The sequence below is a fragment of the Strix aluco genome, chromosome 5 (assembly GCF_031877795.1).
Source record: "Strix aluco isolate bStrAlu1 chromosome 5, bStrAlu1.hap1, whole genome shotgun sequence".
NCBI lineage: Eukaryota > Metazoa > Chordata > Aves > Strigiformes > Strigidae > Strix > Strix aluco.
In genome coordinates, this window is record NC_133935.1 from 50,287,559 (window position 1) to 50,313,218 (window position 25,660).

The 25,660-nt window shown below is 42.7% G+C and overlaps 1 protein-coding gene across 1 annotated transcript in view; it reads right to left on the reverse strand.

Annotated features, from left to right (window-relative positions):
* The window catches only part of HMGA2 (high mobility group AT-hook 2), a 128,914-nt gene extending 116,854 nt beyond the window's left edge, over positions 1-12,060 (reverse strand). The window contains exons 1-3 of the mRNA XM_074825455.1: positions 10,930-12,060; positions 8,085-8,171; positions 405-455 (exon numbers count right to left, since the gene is read on the reverse strand). Coding sequence (XP_074681556.1) covers positions 405-455; positions 8,085-8,171; positions 10,930-11,040 — 249 coding nt within the window. The 5' untranslated portion in view covers positions 11,041-12,060. The remainder of the gene's footprint in view (positions 1-404; positions 456-8,084; positions 8,172-10,929) is intronic.
* Between the last annotated feature and the right edge of the window lie 13,600 nt (positions 12,061-25,660).

Here is a 25,660-nt window from a genome sequence, read left to right on the forward strand (position 1 = left end):
TACATCTGAATGTTATCACCTCTCTTAATCACCTTCTTATGTCTGATAGTGCCCCTTTAACCTTTGTCACTCAATTATTGAACAAGTTATCTCATTGTTACTCTCTTTTGAAGGAAGAGTTGTGCCTCTTTTCATGCTGATAAGAGACACATAAATATTCACTCCCAGCAAACATTTAATAGTAAAGTGTCTTGAGCAAACTACCAGAGTCTAAAGGTAGGAACCTGTGGTTAACTTCCCTGCTATCTTAACCCTTTAGTCAATCCACCAGAACAAACAGACACAGAAGATGGATGCTCTTTTTTACAAATGAAGCAGAAATAACTGTTCTCTACAAGAATGGACTTTATAACATGTTTTATAACACAGCAAATAAATCAAATGATTCAAAGTAAAATACCTACCCATTTTCTGGGCCGGCCTCTGGGTCGCTTTTCACCAGTGGCTTCTGCTTTCTATAAAGGGAAAAGAAACACAACATATTTTATACCTCAGCATTATTTAACAGCCTCAGTAACTAGGAACTCCTTTCCTGTAACATTATCCATAATTATATCTCTTGGGTGGCACGAAGCCCCGTTCCTGCTCTATGGGTTTTCTGGTGGAAAGTGTTTATGTTGTTTTTTCTGACATTTCCTAGTCAGTGTGGCCAGAGGATGCTTCGCCTGCACCCAAGGGTGCCCCCAGGCCTGATCCACAATGTGTCCAGGAGCACAGAGGAGCATGCGCACACACATCCCGCAGTATAGCCTGGGGTGCCCTGGGCCCAACCAGCCATGGGGCATGCAGGCTGCAGATGGGGGCACAGGGCAGTTTGGGAACCCAAGAACCCCCAATAACATCAAATCTAGTCTTTCACAGGCTGTCAGAAATTACCTGAAGATACTAAATTTAAAATACAGCCTGTTCCAAGTCTGAAGAAAGCAGTTTCTAGCAATCACAATTCCTTCTTTTAGTCTCATGATGTTCACACATGAAATGGATTTGGACAAACTATCACCACGAACGTGTGTGTGTTCATATTGGGAAATAACTTTTCTACTTCACATTAAGTTTTCCAGGTAAAAGTGCATCCTTAAGCTGTAAGTAAACCTTTCACTGGTCCAAAACACACCTTCCCTTTTCAGGTTTAAAGAAACAGCATGGAAGGTGCCCTAGAAATGACAGCTTCATTTGTGTAAGACCAGGTCCTGGAGCTCAATATAAAGGAAATACTCTTACAGACTCTTCCATTAATTCACTGTGTGACACTGTGAATACTACTACTTATGCACGACCCTAAAACACTTACAGGCTTTAAAATGAAAATTGCAGGTTATTTTCTCTAGATAGGCTCTGCCCATCCATACACCTCATCAGGTAAATAACCCTGTGCCACTGAGGGTGATGAGGATTTTGCCACCAGCTTCAGCGAGGACAGGACTTGCCACATACAAAGTGCCTGAGAACATATTCTGTAAATGTGTTTCCACATTTCCATGAATTGCTTTTTTTCCAGTTAACTGTAAGTGTATTTGATTTGCCCTCAGAAATCAACTATGTCATTAAATAAATCACTTGCTGGTCAATCTCTGTAACATATACTGTAACCCAATGCTGTGTAAATCGGATCCCTCTAAGAGAACTTGAGCCAAGTAAGTAGTGGAGGAATCTCTGCAAGAAAACTGCGCAACGAGTTAAATGCAATTATTTTGAAATAAGTATCTCACCAAGAAGAAAGCTGTGAAAAATAAAATTCACACTCCTAAAGGGCAAAATTATCACTCAGACTTGTTAAGAGAGTAAACTTGCTTTTTAATCGTTTATACTGGTGTTACACGTAAGGTGAAACCCTCTTGTGAGAATACTTGTTTAAGTGCATTTACTATATACTATAGCTGTCTTATTTCAGAGTTTTGCTTCCTTTTAAAGTGTTCATTTCTTTATACCTTATAACCCGAAGGATGCAAAAAAAAGATGTGGTTTAGATTTGACAAGCTGTAGCCCCCTGCATTTATGTTTATTTCGTGAAACACTGGGCATAAATCTTAAAGGAAAATATTGGTTAAAATTGTTCTTAACAAATCAACACCTAACATGCTATCAAAGCACAAATGCCATTTATTTTCTTCTGTATTTTACCGCATCTGAAGTAAAGACCCTTTTCCAAAACTCCACGAAAAAAAAATTAACTTTTCGGAAACAAAAACTACTTTGGTCTCACAATTAAAGTTCCTACAAACCTGACACAAATTATAAGTTTAACTACGGTGTATAATCTAGTTTGATAGGAAAGAGAACATGAGAGATTTCTTTGAGTAACTAATCTTCGCTTCCTGCCATAAACTGTCACGCAGCATGGCCGCTTGCCATGAACAGTGCTGCGCTTTACCCCTGAGGAAGGTCCATGTCAGAAGTGGCTAGTGTTCCTGCTGGCTAGTTTGGATATCAGTTTGTCAAGTGCTTGGGGACCTTTCAGATTGAAAGGCACTATATTCCTGCTGTATATGATTTCCACCTCATGTTAGAAGAAAAACATTTCCATAGTTCTTATCAAAACCAAATCTTTCCCAGAGGTGAGCTGAGCAAACAGCAGGGCATGCCAGAGACGATGTTTTGGTACAGAGCAATTCTGTAAGTAAATAGGAAGGTTTCCACAGACTAAACTGCAGAAAATGAACGACAAGAACCTCCAAAGTGGATGTTTTTATCTCCATTCCAAGTGAAGAGAAAGACAAAACACTTCTGGAACAACCAAAAGGAGTGGTGGCAGTCCAGTGTGATGATAAAGGCATGAAGTTTAGGGAAATATTCCACCTCTTTCCCTCTGGATTTTTTTTAGTTTGCATCTTGCAAACCCAGCCTGTATTTTCTCCAACAGCACAAGACTGTCTTTTAATTTAAGCACTTGAGGAAAGGTTTTATTGGATATCACTCAAATAATTCAATGTTTCTCCATATAATTTTCAAATAATTAATAAGAAAAGGAACACGTAAGGGCCAAACCATTGCCTTTCCTCTGAAACAGGTATTTGCATAATCACAAACATGCCAGCGTGTTGACTCTTTGGTTTAATTGAAGTGGTGTCTCCAAAGCTAGGAAGAAATCCAGAGAGAGCCCCAAGCCACCCAGAGGTAACACGGATTCTCAGCTGGGCAGCAAGACGCACATGCTCCCAGCCACCCCACATGCAGCAGCAGTGGGTACCTGCTTAGTCAGGAAGGAAGATGCTGCTGCCTTCATCCTCTAAAGCACCTTTTGAAACTCAGATGTGTTTGGTCAGGGTTTTCTTAACATTTGGTGCTACACAATGAGGCACGATCTTGCTCTATACAGCTAAGACACAAAATCACCAAACTTAAAGGAGGGTCGGTTATGTTATCAAACACAAGTTAATGATGTTTCATGAAAAATTATGAAATTTCTTGTAACCATAATGAATACATCATTTTTGCTATGTCTCATTTTAGAAACAGAACTAGATTTACTCCCTTTTAAGTGCATGATCTATACGGGAAATGTTTTGGGGGCTTTTTTGTCCCAGGTGAGAAAGATGGCCATTCCAGTCATTGCCACCTGGAAGCCAGCTAACAGTCCCCAGGCAGATTTGCAATTCACCTAAACCCTCTACCACAGGGCCATCAAACCACCTTCCAAAGAGCTGCTGTCAGCAGCTGTAGGACTTGACTGCCCATCATCTCTGCCTCCTTGTTGCACAAATGTGCCGTGCCCAGACAGAAACTGAGGCTGTACTACTGAAAGCAATTAACAAGACAAGTATAAATAATTGAACGGCTATAAAGTGCTCTTTGAGCATCTACCTATTGTCAAGGAAGATCTCAAATGCAATAGAATCTAAATTTGGAGAACTCTATCCACTTTGCAAAATGATCTGCTGGAGACCTCAGGTAAAATGTGTCAGAGCCGTAAGTCGGATGAAGTAACTGGGAGTTCTCAGAAGATCACTGCTGTCAAACCATGACAAAAGACCTTGCCCACGAATGTGCCCCTCTCCTAAAAAAAAGTTATTCTGTCAAAAAAAAACCCTTTTAAAAGAAATTTAGGCATTGGCTAGCTACAAAAATATCACACTTCCCATGTCCTGTTTTACCCAATTCTAAACAGGAATCAGTCTTGTGCTTCTCCCATCTTGCTCAAAATGCCTGATTTTGAGGTCTCTTTCTTTTTTTTTTTTTTTTTTTGGTACTATAACCATGCTATGATCACTTGATAAATCTGATCTTGTTTTCCCTTTAAGCCAGCAATGACTGGTGTTGGTGAAAATGAATCAAGCATGGAGAAGCAAAATAGATCTTCATGAACCAATTTAGGGCAGAGTCCTGGTCACATGCGCTCTTTTTTTTTTTTTTTTTTTTTTTTACCTTTGGACTGGTTAACTCGGGGACATGCCTTTCTACATACCAAACTATGGCCATGTAACGTAGAGACAGTAGTAAGTGTAGTCACACACAGTACTACAAGTTCCAGTTTTCAGAGGATGATATTTCAAGATCTGGAGGTATTTCCAGTGAATTTCACTACATCGACACCTACAACAAAACTCAAAATACTTTAACTGAGGGTGAATTTTACTAAATAGTGTTTACTTTTGGATGTTCCTGGGATATCCCTTGACATTTTCTTTTGAGACAAACACATAATAGCTACTACTCCTTCTTTTTTTAACCTCACAATTGTGTTTCCTCCTTCCAAACAGGAGAGTATTTATGCCTATACAGTATTTTTGTCAAGCCCAACTACAGGAGCTAAACAAAGAAAAGCCCCTGAATGCTTAAGGGAAATGTGATGGGCTGGGAACACTGTTCAGTCTAACAAATAAAACTCAACCACAGAACACCCAGGAAACTAAAAAGGAACATCCCTACCCAGTTCTTCCTGCAAAACTAATTGTTCTTTAGAAAAAAAAAAAGAAAACCTTCACTTTTTTGCTAATTTTTTTACAAATATTTTAAATAACAGAATGACTTGTTTAAAGACGCAGACTTTAATAACAGCTTAATTGTGGGGACTCAAGTATAAAGTGATTAAGAGTCTTTTTGTGTCTTATCTCCTCTCATCTGCTAGCATCTTGTGTTCCTTCTGCTCATGAAAATTAAACTGAGAAATGGTTTGGTTTTCTACAAAATGCAGTTTACCTTTTGTGTCCAGTTTATAACAAGTTACGCATGTGTGATATGCAAGGCTTTTAAAACAAAATGCGTATTACCTAAAATTAGATTAATTGCCACATTATTAGCTGTCCAATTGGTCTTGCAACATTCTGTATGCATTGTCAAGTTTCACATTGCTAATTTCCTAACAAGCAGAGTTTGTTTTCAGATGCCCCAAGGCCAGTTTACTAAGACCAAACACAAGCTCTGAAAGCTAAAAAAAATTAAAAAAATAAAAAAATCCCACGAATCAAGAAATTTTAAAAACACAACCACAATTCCAGGGTAAATTGTCCCAACTGATTTAAGGGTATTTCCTTTTTGAAGTATAGCAAAGCAAAGTCCCAGTTCTGGAGTATTTTTAACTCGCTGCCAGTTTGTGCAATACATTTTTAATTGTGATGTGTAATGGTTTGCAAGAGAACACCCAATCAATTAATCATGAGTGCCTTCTCATGGCTGCTCGGTGGGTTCTCCTGGCCTACGTCTCTCTTGCATGTTGTGAACACTCTAATACATTTCAATGAGCTCCCTTTGAAACACACAGGCCACACACTATTCTTTAGAAATTCCAGCAATTTCCAGTTGCATGTATAGTACACAGGTTCACATGTAGAGCGGCTTAAGCTAAGTTAGCCAGCTCCCCTTCTGAGAAGTTGAGACAGGCTGTAGCAAGTCTTAAATAAATACATGTATGCATATATATGTGTAAATAAGTTTACCACAAAATCACACATATAGCTCACTCTTTTAAGAGATGACACCCTCATCACCAAATGAAGCTTTTTTACAGTGCCAAAATCTCTCCATTCATATTACTGTTAGAAAAACTATCGGAATTAATATTACATAAAAAAGATACTTTGAGATGCCTGTGAGATGCTGAACCATTTTAGAGAGGGTTAATTATCAATTTGGAAAAAGAGCTAAAATATTTATTTGAAATGTGATCTCAGTGACTTTCTTCTAGTAAGGCTTTATAAGTGTTTTATGTTTTGGAGGATTTATCAAACATTTATATACTTTATCTATAAACCCAGAAACAAATAAGACCTGTAATTACATACCCCTCAAAGGGATTTTTTATGATAAAAAAGACGTGTGGTCTTGGGTCAATTTTTTACATTATCAACACCCGAAAGGGTTTGCTTTAATTAGAGCAGTAACTTGATGCATTTTGAAAATCAAAACGTTACAAATGAATTGCTCAGTTCGTAATTAGATTAAAAAAACCCAACTATATGTATCCAAAATCATCTGGAAAGCTCTTGATTTGATATACCTACATATATAGGAATGTTTTAAAGTTATTTTCCATTTATACTGATTTCCAAATCACTCATATAAATGAAATTATGTTAATATTTCTTTTAGAAATATCTTTTTAAAACACATTTCTACAAATTACTTAAAATTTAATCTTATTACAAATATTTCTCCTAGGAAAGCCAACACTCCTAAGAGTAATATTTAAAATACTAAAGCTCACATTTGGATTTGCTAGACTAATAAAACACTGCTCTCTCTTTTGAAGAGTGAAATTTAAACTATTTTAAAGTGAATCTGAGGAACATTTTTACTATATAAAGAAAAAAATCAACATTTTAAGCTCACTAGGTTGCAGAGTGGCTTTGATATATTTTAAATACTTAACCTGTAAAGCATTTTTTACTAATTCATTAATTTCTTGACAGAATATACTGCTTTTTTCCAGCTCAGAAGGTAAAAAACTATTTTAAATTTAAAGAGTTGGAAAACGTCCTCAAACAAATGTTGAAAACACAACAAAACAGACATGAAACCATAGTCACCCCCTAATAATTTAGTATTTACCAGTAGTTGCTATAGTTATTTATAACACTGAAAACTATCAAACTTAGCATGGTCAGTACCATAGGCATATTGAAAAGTAAATCATAATTAGATGAGGCCACAAGTATCTTCCACACACATTTTGTCACAGATCTACTTAAAAGATACTGATACACTACAGTTCACTATCAGATTTTGTAAGCTTTTGTTTCCAATTCAGTACCTGTAAATTAGTGCTAACTGCTGAGTAACCATCAACATAAACAAAACTCTCCTGTTTGTTTTCAAGCCTACACACAACTATTTGCCTTCACTAAAATAATTCCTACAGAAAGGTATTATTTGCCTTCTAAGTACAGTTTTCTAATGCTGAGCTTTCCCCAATTCAAATAAAATTAAGTCACATTTTCATATTGTATTTGTGATGTAAAGTCCATGCACTAAATACAGTGACTTCAGAAAACTTCTCTTATAGCTGAATTCATTCAGAACCAGAATAAAAGTTTGCTCCCATCACCAAGCAGAAGTAGTGGTTCAGAAGACTAATAGCACTTCAAGTAAAAGTCTCTTTGAAACTGATTACTAAACAAGATATAGTAGGCTTTTACTGAAACTCACAGTTTACTATACCACCACATTTTAAAGCTGTAAATTTCAATATATGCACTTATTTCCATCAACACATAACTGGATTTACTTCTAATTAACCTATGTTTGACAAAACACTTAGCTTTAATATACAGATTTGGTCTGTAGTATTAATGACTTTAAGTGCGCAAGAAATTAATCTTCCTCTTCCAAAAATCTTAATCGAGAAAATAATATCCTTAATATTGATTTCCCTACTAGATACAGGAGATCTCAGTAAACACATCAAATACACTATGTTATTTAACTAATCTGTACACTATTCAAAAAGCAAGCTGTCCTCATAGGTTTTGTAGCTAGGGTCTTCATGCAGCATGCTAATTCTAACCTTAAAAATGCAAAATACATGCTTTACGTAGCTTCCATTATTAAAAGGGTTCCAACCCCACAGTTCACAGCCTAAATGACTGAATTTTTTGCTACCAGTCGATGAAAAAACAGCATTAAGAACTCTCCCTCTTTAATAATCTCACCTTCTGAGCTGCTTTAGAGGGACTCTTGTTTTTGCTTCCTTTGGGTCTTCCTCTTGGTCTTTTAGGAGAAGGTTCACCAGTTGGTTCCTAAATAGAGGAAAACATGCTATTGTGGCAAGAGACTACAACTAACCCAGAAGATCTGAAGGATAAACTATAAACTGAGAAGTTACTTAAAACATATATATATTAATAGCATAGATAACACAATATTTAAAATGCCACATGAAAAATTAAACAATTTGAGGTAAAGAAAAAGTCTGTTTTGCACAATAAGAGAGTTTAACTTCCCTTGTAATTGCATGAAAAACTTCGAAAAGTTTGCATATTCAAGCATGTAAGTGATAGCAGAAAATGCATTTTTAAAAGAAGATGGCTATGATTTCCCTCATGTAAGAATGATCATTCAAAAAATAATAGTTACCCATTTAAATTTCAATTGCATTTCATTAGAGGAAAATACAATTACCACATGCAGTTTCTAGCACAAACTTTTTGGGAAAAAAAAAGTTAACTACTGGAAAACTGTAAAGTAAGCTTAGACTAGTTTCTCAAGGGCACTAATATTTCGGGGGGATTTTTTGTGTTGTTCTGTAGTCGGAACTATACTCACACCTATTCTAAACATAATTGATATGTATTACAATGCAAATGTAAAAGTTGCTTCAAATAGAGCACTCTCAAGCCAAAACTCGACAAAAGAAAATATCCGAAAACAGAAACGCAACTCTAAAATGACTCGACAGGAACACTTATTATTTTAGCTATTTTCTTAACTAGCTCCTCTGCCTCATAGTAAACAATCAGTCCTTAAAAATGGGTATGGATTACTAAGAGTTTGGATTCCAAATATTTATTCAGTGAATCATAAATACTATAAAACTTTTCTAATCTTAAATATTATACATTTCATTCAGATTACAGGATGTGGTAAAACTAATTAAATGCAGTTTATTAGCTTAAACCAGTTTAAAACCCTTCAGCTTTTTAATTCCCGGGTAGGTTAAGGGGAGGCTGGCGAGGGGACTCCCTAACTGCTCCAGCTCTCAGTGGCGAGCCTCGCAGGCACCGCACATCTGGGCTGAACACGTTTAAGGAGACGCACTTTTCTTTCTCTTCCATACACTCAAACGCTATGGCGTGGGGGGGTGGGGGGGTGGGGGGGTGGGGGGGTGGGAGTGGGGGGGTGGGGGGGTGGAAGGAGGTGGAAGGAAGGAAGCCCCGGCGCAAGCTCGCAGGGCTGATGCCGGCTGCTGGGGCTGGGCGAGGGCAGCCCGGAGGGTGAAGCGGGACGGGGGGCAGAGCCCGGAGCCGCACCGGTGAAATAAAGTGTCACTGGGGGCAGAGCGGGAAAACCAGGGGCTCCGCTTTTATGGCTTTCCAAAAAGGACTTTCCGCGCAATCTGCAGAAGCACATCGGTGGGAGAGGGGGCGAGCAAAGCAGCCGGGCTTCCCCCGGCCCGGGGCTCTGCTCTTCAGCTCCCTCCGTGTTTTCGGAGCCCCTCGCAAGCTCCCGTGACAGCGGGCTGATGCGAAATGAATGGGAGTAAACACGTTTAAAGCCCGCGGAAGCTCGCTCTAAAATGAGCTCCGTGGGCAGCCCCGCTTCCCAGTCGTGACTGCCGAGGGAGGCATGGAAAGGGCTGCGAACAACAACGCCGCGCTGCCCCCGCGAAGCCGCCGGCTTAATTGGTTGCATCCGCGGGCAGGATCCCCCCTGGGCGGCGGCGGCGGCGACGGCGGCGGGGCGCGGGGGCTCCCGGGCCGCCGGGGCTCCCGGGCCGCGGCGCGGGGGCTCCCGGGCCGCCTCGCCCGGCGGCGGGGGCTCCGCGCAGCCCGGCACTTCCAGGCGATGCGACAATGGCACTTCGGGAGACTGAGGGAAGGGGCGGGAGGGGGGTGCGGGGGGTGGGGGTGGAAATAATGCGCGGATCTAGCAACCTCAGCGCGGATTCAGGTCTTGCAAGTCAAAAACAGGAGCCCCGCGCGTCCCCTTCGGGGCCTGGGGGGAGGCTGTGGGTGCGGAGGGGAGGCGGCCGGGCCCCGCTCCCCGCGCTGAGCAGCCCCCCTCGCCTCGATCTGCCTGGGAAGGCGCCGGAGCAGAGGCAAAAGGTGTTGCAAATGCAGGGCAAGCCCCCTCCGGCTGCCTCCCCCACCTCCATCGGCAACGGGGGCACCTCTCTGCATACGATGACGGGGGTGAGGGAGGAGGTGGGGAAGGGGGGGGGGGGGGGGGAAGCCGGGGGGGGGGGGGGGGGGGGAGAGGCGAAAAAACCTATGCGAGTTTCTAGACACCCTCCTCACCCCCAACCCCAGGATCTAGGGGCAGTGAGGGGCTGGGCTGGTCAAGATCGGAGACGGCAGCAGCCCCCGGTGGGACCCGACACACGCACGCACACACAGACACACGCAGATTGAGACATTGCAAGGGCTGAGAGACGAGGGAGACAGGAGAGCCCCGTTCCCTGCTCCTCGCTTTCGCAATTTCAAAATCAGCTCGAAATGACCCAGCGAGCGCTGGTTGGTCGGAGCCGCGCTGCTCCATGTTCCCCATTTACATTGAAAAGCCCCAGCTCGCTCCGTGCACAATAGTGAAAGTCCCGAGGAGGCTCCGCGGCTCGGGCTCGGGCAGGCAGCACCCCGCCGCTCCCGGGCTGCGGGGTCCCCCCGCCGGGGCGCCCGGCGGAGCCCCTCGCTAACGCCTCTGCACCACCTCGCCGGGAAGCAGCGCACAACAAAGCCCCCCGCCCCGGCTCCAGGACGCCTTCACTTGCAGCATAATGCGTACATGTACATGCCTATAATACTACAGATCTGCGGCTCTACGTATCTATACGATACTGACTTGTGGTTGCTTCCTGGGTCTGCCTCGTCCTCTCTTCTGAGGCTCTGCGGTTGCAGGTTGCTCCTGGGCAGCAGTGGAAGGCTGACCGGGTCCCTCACCTTGTGCACTCATCGTGACTTCTGCTGCTCAGCCTTAAACCAGTCTCTCCAAAGCACCTTGGAAGGGGGGGAATCAAAACGAGCTCTTGCTGCTTTTGCTGCTCGCTGCCACCACCACACCGGACGTCCTGGTGCTGCCAAAAAGGAGAAGAGAAGGGGAGGAGGAGGAGGAGGAGGTGATGGTGGTAGTGGTGCTGGTAGTGCTGGAAGAGGAGGGGGAATGAATCTCTCTTACAATTTAGGAATGGTTAGTAACATGAAGCAATTCAAAAGAGGGGAGGTTAAAAAAAAAAAGAGAGAAAAGGCAGAGTAAATTGCAACCCTGGAAGTGCAAGGAGAGAGGGAAATGCTCCGAGGTTGTCGGAGCAAACCAAGAAGGGGAAAAAAATCCTACAAATTGAAAGCAAGTGGTGGCTATCGCGCTTAGATCGGATCAGGACAAATTAAGATAAGACACACTGAAAATGGACGGAGAACACTGCACAATCTTGCCAGAAGCATGCACCCTGGGAAGACGGGGATTTCGGCAGCAGCGGGAGCAGCGTGCAAAAAGAGCGATCATTTAAAAAATAATAATAGTAAAACGATTTGGGAGATTGGGAAGAAAAAAAAAAAGGGGGGGGCGGTCCTGGGTTCGTGTCTGTGATGCGAGCTGCTGGGACTGGAAATATTATTATGCGAGTCCTGCCCACGGACTAAAGTAGGATGAGGGGTTTAAAAAAAAAAAAAAGTAAAAGAAAAGAAAAACCACCTTTACCCGTGGGTGGAAAAACCAGGAGGGGGCTGTGCAAAAAAAAAAAAAAAAAAAAAAAAAAGGAGGCAGAGCGAAAAACCGAAAACCCCAGCGATCGGGGGCTGGCGGCCGGCCAGATAAAACACGAGCAGCACGGCAGCCGGGGCAGCGGCGGCCGAGCACGCCGCGGCCGCCTCACGTGTCCCGCACCGGCCCGGCCCCGCCGCCGCGGCAGGTTTAAAGGGCCAGGCCGGGGTCCCGGCGCCCCGGCCCGCGCCCGCGGCTGCCCCCGCGCAGCGCCGCGGCGGGGGGAGGGCCCGACACCCCCCACACAGCCCCCTCCCCGCGGCCGGGTGCGCGGGGCTGCGCGGGCACGGTGCCGCCGCCGCCGCTGCACGTGGGCGCCCCGCCGCCGAGGGGAACAAAGGCGGCCGGGCCGGGGCCGCCCCTGGGCCGGGCCCGCCGGGCGCCACCCGCGCTCCGGCCGCGGGCGGGACGGAGGGCGGCGGCGGCAGCGTGGCCCCTTCGCCGCCGGTGCGGCCGGTGAGGAGGCGCTGCCGGTGCGGCCGACGGGCTCCCGGTGTCTTCGGGGACGGCGGCCGCCAGGCTGAGGGGCGGGTGGTGTCACCCGGCAGCGGGTCGGAGCTTTCCTGCCGGGACGGTAGCGGGCGTGGGGAACGACCTCTTGGGAAGAGCCCTGCCCCGACATTGTTCCCGTGAGCAGGGCAGGGCGCCGGTCCGCAGATCTGCCCGGGCTCCCAAAGCAGGGCGCCCCCCGCAGCCCCCTCCCTCCCTTGGTGGTCGGTCCGCTCCCGTGCGGACCGTGGCCAGGTGCCCGCCCTTCCCCGCGGCACGAGGGGGTCGCCGCAAAGGCCAGGGAGGACCCCGACGTCTGTGCGGCCCCCAAAGAAAGCGCTCGCACCTGGGCTCCATGTGCGGCTTCGGCGTTGCCCCCAGTCCCACACCTCCCTCGAGGTCTTGGGCTCTGGCTGAGAGAAGCCCCCCTCGTAACTGTCTCCTCACGTCCTTCCCCCCCTGCTCAGGGTGGACAAACACAACAGAGCCCTTAGAAGGAAATAAAAAGTTACATTATCATATATAACGCTGAAGAGGGCAGAGATGCTGCTTGCAACACTTCTTGCACTGGCTAGCTATCTAGATGAATTCAATTGTCTTGATACCTTATAAATTCTTAGCTGTATATAGGTTAATAGAGAAACACAATCAGGCAAAAATTTACTCCAATCAAACATAGGCAGTCATCGACGAGCAAGGACTGTGCTGAGGAGACAGCTGAGTTATTTTATGTGGAATAGGAAAAGTACATTGCAGACAGATGGGCTAAAGAAAGAGTAATCCTAGAACACTTCTTAAGGCTGAAAATATTCCCAAAGTGTTCTTAATCCAATCACGAGCCTCCCAAAGACTGCTTCCCTCCCATCCCCAAAAGCAACCAGCTATGGAAGACGGACACAGTCCACCTGTTAATTCTCATAGCTATCAGAAAAGTCTTGTAGTCCCAATTATAGTTTGTAAAATATTCAGTTCCCATCACACCATAAAGAAATCCGCAGGGCCCTACATCCATTCTGTACATCAAAAGTTTAAGCTGCTGTATGAGATCAGGATTCCAACCGGAGACTGTAAAGTCTATAGTTTAAAGCATAGCAGCAAATAACTTTTATAACATCCATTAATCTATTTGAAGCATATCCATGTATCCATTTCTCTGGAAGAAAGTGGTACATGCAGTTGCTAAAAGCCCATAGCTCCAAAACTGCTGTCTCCACAGATTCATCCTGTATGGGCTATTAATAGTTCCATTAGTCTTCCCTTGAGTAGTTCTAGTAACAATACCATAGCCCAAAGATTTTTGCATACAGTCATAAGCAAATAATCTTCACATGGGACCAATGTTCCTAAACTCACTGTTTGAAAGCTGTTCCAGACAAGAAAGGTCTTGGCGCTTGCACTGTGCCCAGCACAACAGAGTTTGGGTCTTTCTAGGGATGTCTGCCTACAGAGTCACCATCATAGCAACAATTTGTATCAGGGATCTTTCATTTATTTGAAAGTGTCTTGATTCCCTTCTTAACCAAAAGTTCTTAGATTATAAACCAGTATGATATTCCTGATGGCAGCTCAGGGGATACAACCTATGTAGACTAATCCAAAACCTTGTTCTTACATCATTTGTATCCAGAGTACCTTAACACAGGTAAGCATCATGGCATCCAGAACCCAGAAAGCCCGACTTCCTCAAGTGGCTGGTGGAAGCTGAGAAGCCAGAAACAGCTCTTGGTTTTGTTTCAGAATCCTTCCCGAAAGAGATGTGGTAATTGTTCCTTCCACTGTTCCCATCCATCCTCTGACAGTATGGATTACTGCTCCATCCAGTGCAAACAACCAGTGAATATATAATTCATTGAAGAGAATACTCCAAAGTTACTGGAGTAGAGATGACCGACTTTCCACCAGCTTTGGTCTGAGATTTAGGCTTTGGTCTATCAACCGAAGTATTAATCGTCAGTGCTTTTGGTTTTTTTTCTGGAAGCATTCAGAATAGGGTAGGAAATTTATAAACATAAAATAAGGCCTGGTTTCCACTCTCCTTTCCAAAGAAATTAGAGGAACTTCCTACAAGAGTAAGAAGAAGATAATGAAAAATAAGATGGATGTTTTGCTACCAAACCTGGAACACTTGTAAAGAGGCCATTTGTTATTCTGTAGTCAGTGTGATGGCTTATAGAGAGTTAATCAGTCTCTGTTCCCAGAGGGGCTCTTTTTAAATTGTGCAGTCTAACAGCAGCAATAATATTTTGCATCAGAACACAGAAGTCCAGGTTGCGGCTAAGAATCTTTCAGAAAGACAGAAAATTACAGGTTAAATAGACCTTGGAGATTATAAATAGCAACAAGGAACCCCCTTCCCTTGCTCACTTCTTCATGTACCTCCTTTCTCAAAAGCCCTTGGATGCAGAAGAACCACACCCTGTACATCAACAGGCTTATGCTGTGCACTGTCACCGGGAGATGTCACCTATAGATAGCAATCTAACATAACCCATACATAACTATAACTAACTCCCACCTGTGGAAATCTGGGAGCTCAGATGATCTCAACTGGTAGTGCATTACACGACAAGAGAACTTTTTTTTTTCCCAAGCTGCTGAGTTTCCCTGAAGGTCTGCAATAGAGTCTGTGTGATAGGAAGTGTGTCACTGACTTTACAGTGCCTGCTTGCCATGTCTGTAAGAGTGCAAAGAGTCAGGGTGCCCCTCCGTTCTGCTCAAGGGGGGTCCTATTTTCTCCACCCTAGTTCTCATGGAGTGCAAGCTACTTGAAAGGGATAGCGATAAGGCACGTTTAATGCCCTAGCTCAGGGGGAGCAGCAATAGTTTGACTTTGAAAGAGATCTCTGGCCAGGCATGGGAGAGCAGATGGTAAAATTCAGAAGAATTTTTCTGCCCGTTTCCTCAGTTCTTGAGGAGCTCACAGCTCTGCACTGCCTCAGAGGGCTCCTTAGAGGAACAGTCTTCATCTACCAGTGCTAGAGGCTACCCTGCCTCTAAGGGTCGTATATTGGTTGGGTATTTCACTTTTGAGGCCAACCAGAGCAGCCAAAGATATTTACGTAGTCAAAGGCTACAATGGGTACTCAAGGAGCTGGGAATCCTGATACTCTGTTTCTAGAAAACCAATTCTCCCAGTAGAAGTACATTTTACAAATATTGTCTATATATGTGGGAAAAGTTAACTTTTGTTTTCCCTGGTTCTTTTTGAATGGACTCCCTCTGGTCTCTGGGGATAGGAGAGAAGAAGAGCAGGCCCAGGAACCTTGAGTGCACCTATCAGATGGGCCAGGATGAATTGTCACTCTTCCACTCATTTCTTTTCATCCAACTGGTGGAACCAACAGCGGCTGCTGCTTCATAATCAGCAGTCTGCAGATGGCTGGGAGAATGCTTTAGGGAAGCACGATGGCGACTGACAAACAAGACCCAGAAAAGAACATTAAGGCTCACTCTCAGGCCTTGTCTACACTGGGGAATTTTCTTCCCTCCTCCAAATTCCCACCATTGCTAATATGAATGCAGCTGCACAATTGTTAGGGATGTTTGGGGTCATAATATATGAGTTTTCATCTTGTCAGCCATTTGCAGCACTGTGTCAATTAACCCTCCTCAGAGTAGGGTTAACTGATACAGTGCTGAAAACGGCTGCTGGAGCCGAAAGCTGTCTATACTAAGGCTCCCATTGTTGCTAACCCTGGTGCAGCTGCAGTGGAATCGGCTCATTTGGGATTATTTTGGTAACAATTCTCCAACCTAAAAATGCAACATAGCCACCTTATGGGCCAAAACACACTTCCGGTGCAGCTCAACAGCTATGCACCTAGGCTGTCACCCTTCAAAATGAGATTTTTCTTACAGTCCTTTCAGTCCAGAAGGTACTTTTTGTATTTCTGTATGAAATACTCAGTAGACTTCATCTCAGCAGACTGGTGTTCCTGTCACCTCCATAGGACTGCCTCTGCTCATTAGTTCTCACTAGCTGTGGCCTTGAAGATGTGTGGAAGAAGAGCCAGTTGTCTGGTAGTGTCTTTTCATTGATTCATACATTCATTAATTCAAAACAAAATTTGCCCTTTCACTCATGGAAACTTTGTAATTTGTTTTTGAAGTTCTTAATGCAGATCTAGTTCTTCAGTTTATGGCTGGAGATTCTTGTTCACCAGGAGTTTTGACTGGTTTAATGCTAACAAGTAAAGCCTTATTTATGCAGAGCAGCACTGTGAAGACTCAAGCTGATACCTGATAAAGTTCTATTTTGAATGATCAGAGTTAGCCGAATCAGTCCCACTTGTTTCCATGTGCTTTAGGAAGCAGTTATGAAATAGGCTGGTGAAATGGGTGTTTCACCCCCTGCTGATTAAGACTTAATACTTCTAAAAAGCCTCTCTCTATCCTCCCACATCCATGTCCAACACTAACTAAAACAAGGAGGTGTTGTTTTGCATTTGTTGTACTTTTGAACAACTATTTATCAGACAGATGCCAGCAGTCAGGTTTTTTTAAGTGCAGTTTGCCAGTGTGAAAATGTTGAAGCCCAGGCTTGGCAAAAACCTCAGTGAAAAAGTCTAGCTCAATAAAGCCCTTGATTAATGACAAGCAGGTTTCAATTAATGCACAACATTTTATGCAAATACAGAGCATAGCTTGATGAAGAATGGTGGGCAACTATATGCCTATAAATATCTACAGAGGCTCAACATACCTGCCCGGGGAAATGGCAAAGGGGCAGACAGAGGAGATGCCATCCACAGCCTGCCAGCTGTGGAGGTGAGCTGTAGACCTCAGCTTAGGGTGCTGGGATGTTGATCAAAAAATGATTTGGCAGAAACTTGGCTACAGATGGGTATTTTGAGAAAGGGGAGAGGAACTGGCTCACTCTTCCTTCATCTCTGATACTGCTGTGGTGGCTATTTCTCTCTCCCAGGGATCCCTTTGGACAAAGCAAGGGAGCGGACAGAGTAACTGAGCTGCCTGCGAAGCAGGTGCGACAGCGATCTGCGGAAGGAAGGGGTAGCAATGTACTGACTACCCCTCTAGCTCAGATTGAGCTGTGGGGATGCATGACAAAGTTCTCAGGTCACAGCTGTCACACAAGGAGCCTGCCTCGTGGTAAACATATTTCTATATTTGCTTAAATGGTGTGCATTAATCTCCCGAAAGGTTCTTATAAAAATGCTAAAAAACTCCCATCCCAAATCCCAGTGGGTCTGGATTTCTCCTCTCCCTGAGCCCCTTTTCCCTTCAATATTACGCTCAGTATCTTGCATATGTTTTTATATGAAATTCTGTGATTAAAAGTACTTAAGACTGGCTCATTTTTCTCTGCAATGAGTTCAGTTATTTCCTTTTTATACCTTCCAGAATTTGCTATACCATATCTAAATATTGGCTGCAGTCCACATGTTTTAGATCATTGTCTGTAATGGTCCGGTTGTTATAGAATCCTTTGTGTGTGTGTGAGAAAGAGAGAACATGCATATGTGTTGGAAGCCAGGCAGGGTGCATATAATTGTTTGGAAAGAGAAATCAGGATATATTAATTCCATAAGTGATTGCTGAACTGATAACATAAAAGTGATAAAAATAGTGAGCAGTGAAATTATAGACCTCCAGTGCATTACCTTGTATGTGTGGTAAATAATACCTCTGATCCCAACATCTTACTCTACTATATATATTCTACCAATAAAATGGATCATTCACCTTTTGTTGCTATATAATTTTAAAAATCAGATTTATTGTTGGCACATTTCCTCATTTTTACTTATGTTCTAAATGTAGATCCTTCGACCCAAGTCATACAACGTGTTAGTCAATGGTAAGCTACATGAAGATGAAACTAAGGCAGCAGCTGAAAGTCCTTGCTCATTACACAAAAAGCTCATTACCTGCTAAAGACTGTACAGAGAATGTACAAACGTAGGGTAAGTTAGCCATGTAGAGGAAAAGCAGGATTTGATGTGTCATTTGACAAATCGTAACCAAAACAAACAAAAAACTTTACTCGCAGTGTCATAATGTATGGATAGAGCTTGTGAGGATTTAACTGAGAAATGTCTGTCCCGGTGGACACCTTCAACTCTTGCCTGTGACTCCACACAGAGAAGATACATTTAAGCAGCAAACAGACAGCATCAATCCACGGCCTGTTCATTGCCTACGTGGACTGATTTTGTGCACAGCCAGTGTGACTTAGCTCACAGCGCATCAGATAAACCAGTTCACACTCACAGCAGGCTGAGTGTCCTCGCAGTTGCTGGTACGGAGTCACGAGTGCCTGGCAAATTTGCTCCCAAATTTCTTTGAATGTCTCCTTGCAGACAAGTCCTAAGACAGTCTGCCAGTGATGTAAATTCAGACCACTTTCCCATGTGGAGAAGTTCTCAACCACTCAGAACAGAACAGATGCAAAAACTCCTGCACTAACTATTCCACTCATGTCCCACCCTGTAGGGCTCTGAGTCGGGGATTAGGCAGTTCAGAGGGCTGAGTGGATATCATTTTGTGCTGGAATGAATTTCACCCAAAGAGAGTATACTTAGTTTCTATAATTTTTTTCCCCACAAGCTAAGATAAATTTCTGCTTTGGTCCATTAACAATACTTGTATTTTTAATCAGAATTATTTTGTACTATATTTTCTTTGGAAATAACAGCAATACAGTTTATGTAAAATACAAACAAATGAGGGAACGATTTTTACCTAAATGTATGAATAGCATTTTGCAATTTGTCATTGTGATATATTTATCTTTTGAACTTTAAGTGAGCTCAGCTGAAAAAAATGCTTCTCTTCAGCACATGACTGGAAAATATATTACCCCAGAGAAGTATATTGCTGTTTCAGTTTAGAAATTAGTGGCTAAATATAATTTTCCACTATACTTACTTTCACAAAGTATGTAGTAAATTATTTACATTACAGTAAATTCTTAGTACATATTCCAAGAGGTGTTAAAATCAGCATTCTCGGTCAAATTAATGGGTATTTTGTGAATGTGTATTAAAACTAAGATCCTTAAGATATTTTGTTGCCTGCTGAAGCCTTAAAGCCACTGTAATATGGCTAGAACAAAACAAATTTGTCAACAAAATGGACCCTGGGGGAAGGAAAAGAAACTGGTATGGAGCAGAAAGATACAGACTGGCCAGTAAAGTGAAAACAGTTTACGGCAGCTCTCTGTCTCACACCCACCTCCTTCTAGTGGCACAGTGTCCGCTAGTTACTATGCAGAGTCTTTCTAATCAAAACTTCGCCCAGATCAAGAGTTGCCTGCGGTTTCCAGCGGGGAGGCTGCATCCCTGAGCGCAGCGGCAGCAGGGCCGCGGCCTCTGCCCCGCAGCAGGAGCGCTGGGCCCGGGCTCCCCGGCTGTGCTGCACGCCTGCACAGGTAAGGCTCTCCCAGCTTCTGAGCTGCCCCAGCAAACAGGGCCGCCCGGAGCGGGCTGCTACCGCAGCAGCAAAATCGTTCAGCCCGTGCCTCACTACCTCCCTTCCCCTGGACGGCTTGGGAACAGGGAGGAGAGCTGGCTGCAAGCTGAACGAACTCTTCCGGCAATGGCAGCTGCTCCCAGCCGCCATTTTGCCCAGGGGTCATTTGCCTGTCACATCCCAGACATGTAACCCTCATGTGATGGGAGAGCAGCCAAGCAGCCATCAGGAAAGGCTGGGGCCGGGTGGGAGCTGCGGCTGCTGCCAGAACAATTCGTCTGACATACAGCCGGTTCCTTATACACTCGCAGAGCTGTACCCAGGGAAGAAGGCTGCTGGGAACAAGAGTGCAGGCCTGATAAATTGTCCTGGCTGCCACAAAAGCCTGCACTCCACAAGGATGAGCACCTGTTTCCTACAGCGTACAGTCACCGTGTTCCCAAACTGTTCCATTTCTTTGATAATTAGATTGCTTTTTGTCCATTTTCCCTATGTGTGTGTATGGAGTACAAAGGAGGGTCCGGGGCTTACAGCAACAGTCAGGAGCTCAGGAAATGGAGATTCCTCCCTTCCCACAGCCAGAAGTTCATTCCTGTTGGACCTTGGGCAAACCACATAGACCCAAATCCTTGGAAGTGTTCGGATGTCTACCTCCCACCAAGCTGAGCAAGAATGAAGAGTCTGAGCCCTATCACGAAAAGGCAGATGTGAATATTCCCTGTCTTCCAGGGCCATTATGAAGATTAAGACATTTCTGGCCTACAGAAACTAGAGTAATGGCAGTCATTCAAAAATCATATATATGAGAGAGGGTAGTGCAAACACTGAGGAAAAGCTGAATGGTTACCTAAGACAAAGAAACATCTTTTAATGTTTTTAGCTGTGACTCAGAATTAGTAAATGGAGGTTTAAACAAATCTTTGTACTTAAAGTTCTGTCTGAAAATATTCCTAGCCTTTTATTTATTTTTTTTAATAATGATATTAGTAAGAGTCCATTATATAATCACAGGAAAATTAAAACTCTCCAGGGCATGATCTTAGCTGTGTAATTAACTGGGGTGGTTAAAAGTACAAAGTGAACCTGAAGCAAAATTTGTACCAGAACCACACCTCATTATGTTTTGCTGCCTAAGTCTATCATAAATAGAGATGTTTATTACACATCTGCCATTTAAAGTATGTATTACATGTAATGTTATATTTTATTTAGATTTAAAAATTTTAAAACACACGATGACAAGCTGTATTACTATTAACACATGCCTTAGGAACCAGGGGTGCACATTCACATTGTGCCTTAGGTTATATTACAATTCTGCCACTCCAGAGTTACAAATCGTTTACAGAAGTATATTGTGTAATTAGTGTGCCTGATTTCAGTCCATGGAGTTTCACTGGTGTGAAAGAACAATCAAGCCCTGTTTATCCATTCACATTTATTAGACCAAACTTCGTAGTCTGTCCTTAGAGCACCGCTCCCTCCTCTGCTTTCAACAGCAAATGACACTAAGATCTCCAGAGCTTCCCAAAGCAAAAGCAGTTATTTTCTTTCCTTATGTTTTTTTTTTTTTTTCTTCACAGCAGAAGTGATTCAGTACTGACTCCAGTGTATGGGCAGAAAGGGCGTGAGATGATGCACTAGTTACATGCTTCTTAATTCTCTTTTCTTCGGGTTTGCTTTCCTGAACAGACTGCTCTCCTGGACTAGCTCCAGGGCTGGCTTTGAAGAAATCTTTCACAGAAAATCTTTCTCAGAAAATCATCCCGTGATGGGTTGAAGTCCCTCTGTTGCATATGGGTTATTTCCAGCACCCTAAGCAATTCACTTGGCGCGTGAGGAAAAGCAAATACAGTTTCTTGGATGCAAGAACTTTCATGAAGAAAAATGCCACCTACTAGTCAGCTTTTCTTTGTAAACTGGTTATCCAAAGTCAATCTCTATCATCATTTCCCAGTTATCAGATCCTATTAGTTGCATGTCAATGTAGGACAAATTTAGTATATCTTACATATCTAAGATACATATCTGCATAATGAACACTTGATGTTGTCATGTTGAGGATAGTGTTACTCAGATCATTGGCAAAGGAAGTTAACAGTTAGTATCAGCCTTATCAGACTTTTCGGTAGCATTCCATAGTATGGATCACCTGGCAGTCCTGACTGGTTTCTAAAAAGCTAAAGTAGCCAATATGAAGGCTCCAAAATGAGTCAGGCCCATCCCTTCAGACCAAATCCAGGGAACTATAAAGTCCAGTGGCACGTTCAGCACCCAGTCCTTACCCAAGGAGTCTTTCAAAGTTTAGTCTTTGCCTGATCGATCAGTCTGCAAGACCTAGCAAGAGAGAAAGAGCTGAAATGCTAGCAGTTCATAAAGCCTGTCCAGCTCTATAATTCTCATCAAATATAAACAGCAGAATCTCCCACATTCCTCAACACCACGCTATAATCCAGACCTGTACATAAAACAACTGGCAAAAACTGAACCCAAGCCATCAAGTGTTAGAAAGAGGGATGCACTTAAAACAATTTCCATAACAGCAACACTCTCCACCAAGGAAACCTCTGTCCTCAGCTTTTTAACTTAGTTCAGAATTTTAGGGTCACTTCAGACACCAAAATCATTCCAGCAGAAGAAAAAAAATTAAAATGCTATCTGAACTTAACTGAAAAAGATAAAAATGCCTCCACTGGCAGAAAAGCTACAATGGGAGCTCAGCAGTCCTCTTCCTATTTTATCTGTCACCACTCCTTTGAGTACGCTCAGGCTGGTCAGGCAATAAACATACATGTAGCTGGGAATCAGACACAGCATATATTGTCTCTTGTCCATTTGATTGTCAAGGTCATGGAGGGAGCTGGGTTAACCACATACGCATCTGACTGACAGAGGATACTGAGGGCCGGTAAAAACGAGTCGGGGACAGAAGAGGGGAGGGACTATTGCTGTGGTCAGGGGTGCTGAGAAAGGCATATCAAGCATAACACAAAATTGTTTCACTTATCCCACTTATAAGAATACTTGGATTTATTGACAATATTTTTCATGCACTTTTTTTTTGCACTTTTAAAGTCTGGCTACCTTAGTACCACATGTCTAACTACCAGGCTTGATGGAAGGAAAAAACCATGTATTAACACGTTAGAACCCTCTTAATATTACACAGAATAGCTTTTCCATATAACATTTTCATGCACAGCAGTCCAAGGGCAGTTCTAGCATCTATTTCCATGTGATTGAATATGTATAACGAGTAATGCCTTAGGGACTCTTGGCTCACGTGTGGAATAAAATTCTACATTACCTGATAGGTTAAAATGGATACCAGAAATTTAACATAGATCCAGGCAGAATATGGTTTATCCTACCCATTAAAGGATGATATCCATATTTATGGAAAAAGAGAAATTTTTATTGTGGAAAGAGGGTGTTTGCAGGGTATATTTAACTACTTGAGTTTGGTCCACTTTCAGTACAGAATAGCCAAAAGCAAGCCACTCCAAACAACAACCAGTAAAATATATGCAACATACACCATGAGTCTCTAGTGTCTAAATGTATAGTCTGTAAAGATACCTATCTCAATAAAAATTTGAGTTTAAGATACAGAAAGTCTTTCTTCTTTGTCCTTAAAGCCAAATGTTTAAATTTCTGTGAGTCTAGTAACAAATGTTTTAAATACATCTAACTCACAGTTTCACATAGATTATTATTTTACAACAGAGTAGTTAGGTGCTACATCCATATTAGAACTGAACAAGTAGTAACTTGATTTGGGTTTCTGACAATGTATAAAGTAACATTTTCCCAGTAACATCAGTACAGATGCTTCCATTGAGTTGAATAAGATTCTTGGAGTCTAAATTGTAAGTAAATCCTCAATATCAAGATGCCAGATGTTTGAGTATTGGTTTATTTCAAGTGTGCATGTCCTTTAAAGCAGAATATATTTATCTGGAATTCTTACTGTTTGACAGATTGAACACTCTCCTAAATGCATGAACTTCGCATGAAGTAAAAAAATTTAGATGGAACATTCATACATTAATTGGCATAACTACATAATGGAGTAACAGAGCTGCATGGAATATAATACTCTCCTATTTCCAAAAGTCTATCTCACCCAAACCAAGACAGCCTATCTTCACTGAGAATTCAGTACTTCATAGGCTAAGTACTTTGGCCAGGACTCAGTTGAGTAGGCAGTTCTGTTCTCTTCAGTGGGGTTAGTCACATGCCTAAAATTAAGCAGGAGATTATGTGCTTTGCTGGACAGAATGCAGAGTACTCCAGATCTTTCCAGATACTCATCTGCAGGCTGAATATACTGACACTTCGTATTTTGTTTTGTTTTATAGAGCTGCATAGATTTGAAAAAGTAGAATCAAGAGGGAAACTGGCAAAACTAGGAACAAAGACTTGAAATGGGTCCTGGTTTGGGTGCAAAAGTGACCACCAATCTGTTTTTGCAGGATTCTGCCGCCACTGCAGTCAACAGAGGAAATCAGCTGAAGCCATCTTAGTTTTGAAGATAGGTGCTGTTGGAAAGATATTTGTATTGCATCAGTATCCCTACTACGCTAATGTTTAGGGCAAGCTGCAAGGCTCTACTAATTTTGCTGGGACTTGGGAGTCTCAGTACAGAGACAGTGTGGGGAAGACTGGAATATTTGGGAAAGGCATTTTGCTTTTGATGTCATGATATGATGATTTATTTTGTTCTGTGGGAAGGACAAGCTTCTCAGAATTGTATACTTTTAAAAGAAACTCCTAGTACGTTCTGCAAAATGGATGGCACACCACCAGAAATCATGTTAAGCCTGTTCTTATAAAGAAACAATCCATCAGTTTTAACTATACTTGAAAGGACAGTCAAAGTCTCAAAAATAATTAGGCTCCTACAAATAAATAAGAGGGATCTAAATGACTGCTCCAATAGAGAGAAAGTTGGGCAGAATTCAGGTGTAATAGGTTAAATTTCACAGTAGGCCTTTATCCAGTCAGTACAAATGATTGACTGATGATTCAGAACATTTACGGTTCCAGGCTTGCTGTAAAATTCCGCTTTTTGTCTGGTAGGGAAAGTCAAATTGGGATTGTTTGCAGCAAAAAGGAGGAGGGAAATTCAAGGATAACCAACACCCACAGAGAGTGTGTTCAGGCTTCATTAGCTACTCATAGAAGAATGCATATGGTTGCTCCAGATTTAGCTGTCATTTAAGACTTTAGATTGTAAGTGGATAGATGTAGAATCCAGTAGTAGCTAGAGCAGGAGAGTGTGGGAAACTGAATGAAGCAAAAAGGGATTCAAGTGACCAGTGTTTATGGGTAGGAACTCCAGTTATAGGAAGTACATTTTTTGTTCACACTGGAAACGATAGAACAATACACAGAGAAGAGACATTTATTGGATACAAGAAATATGATGTTGCAAAAAGTAATAAAAAAGGAAATATAGGGAGCTATTAAAATGGAATATTAGAGAAGCCAAACCACATTTATGTACTCATTTCCTCTAAGAAATTTTACAGTGTTTGAAATCTAAGATTTGTCTCTCACAAAAAAAGTAATCAAGTGTTCTCATGGATTTCAACAGAACAACACTCTGGGACATGATGGGCAAGTAGAATATAGTAGCCAGACACAGGTGCAGAGTTACTGGTAGCTCTGGTCTAAGAGTCCAGTAGATTCTTCAGGACACTTCTTATTGTAGGATTATTACTAACATGTATTCCTCCTTTCCAATCAGTTTTGCATTTCTAATTCTGGAATGCTGCTTGCTTTCCTGAGATGCTCTTTTGAAAGAAGATGCCTCAAACACAAGCAGGGGAATGGTAGCCCAAAGACATATTCTTTTGGATGTTCATCTTCTCTGGGGTTATGTTTTGCA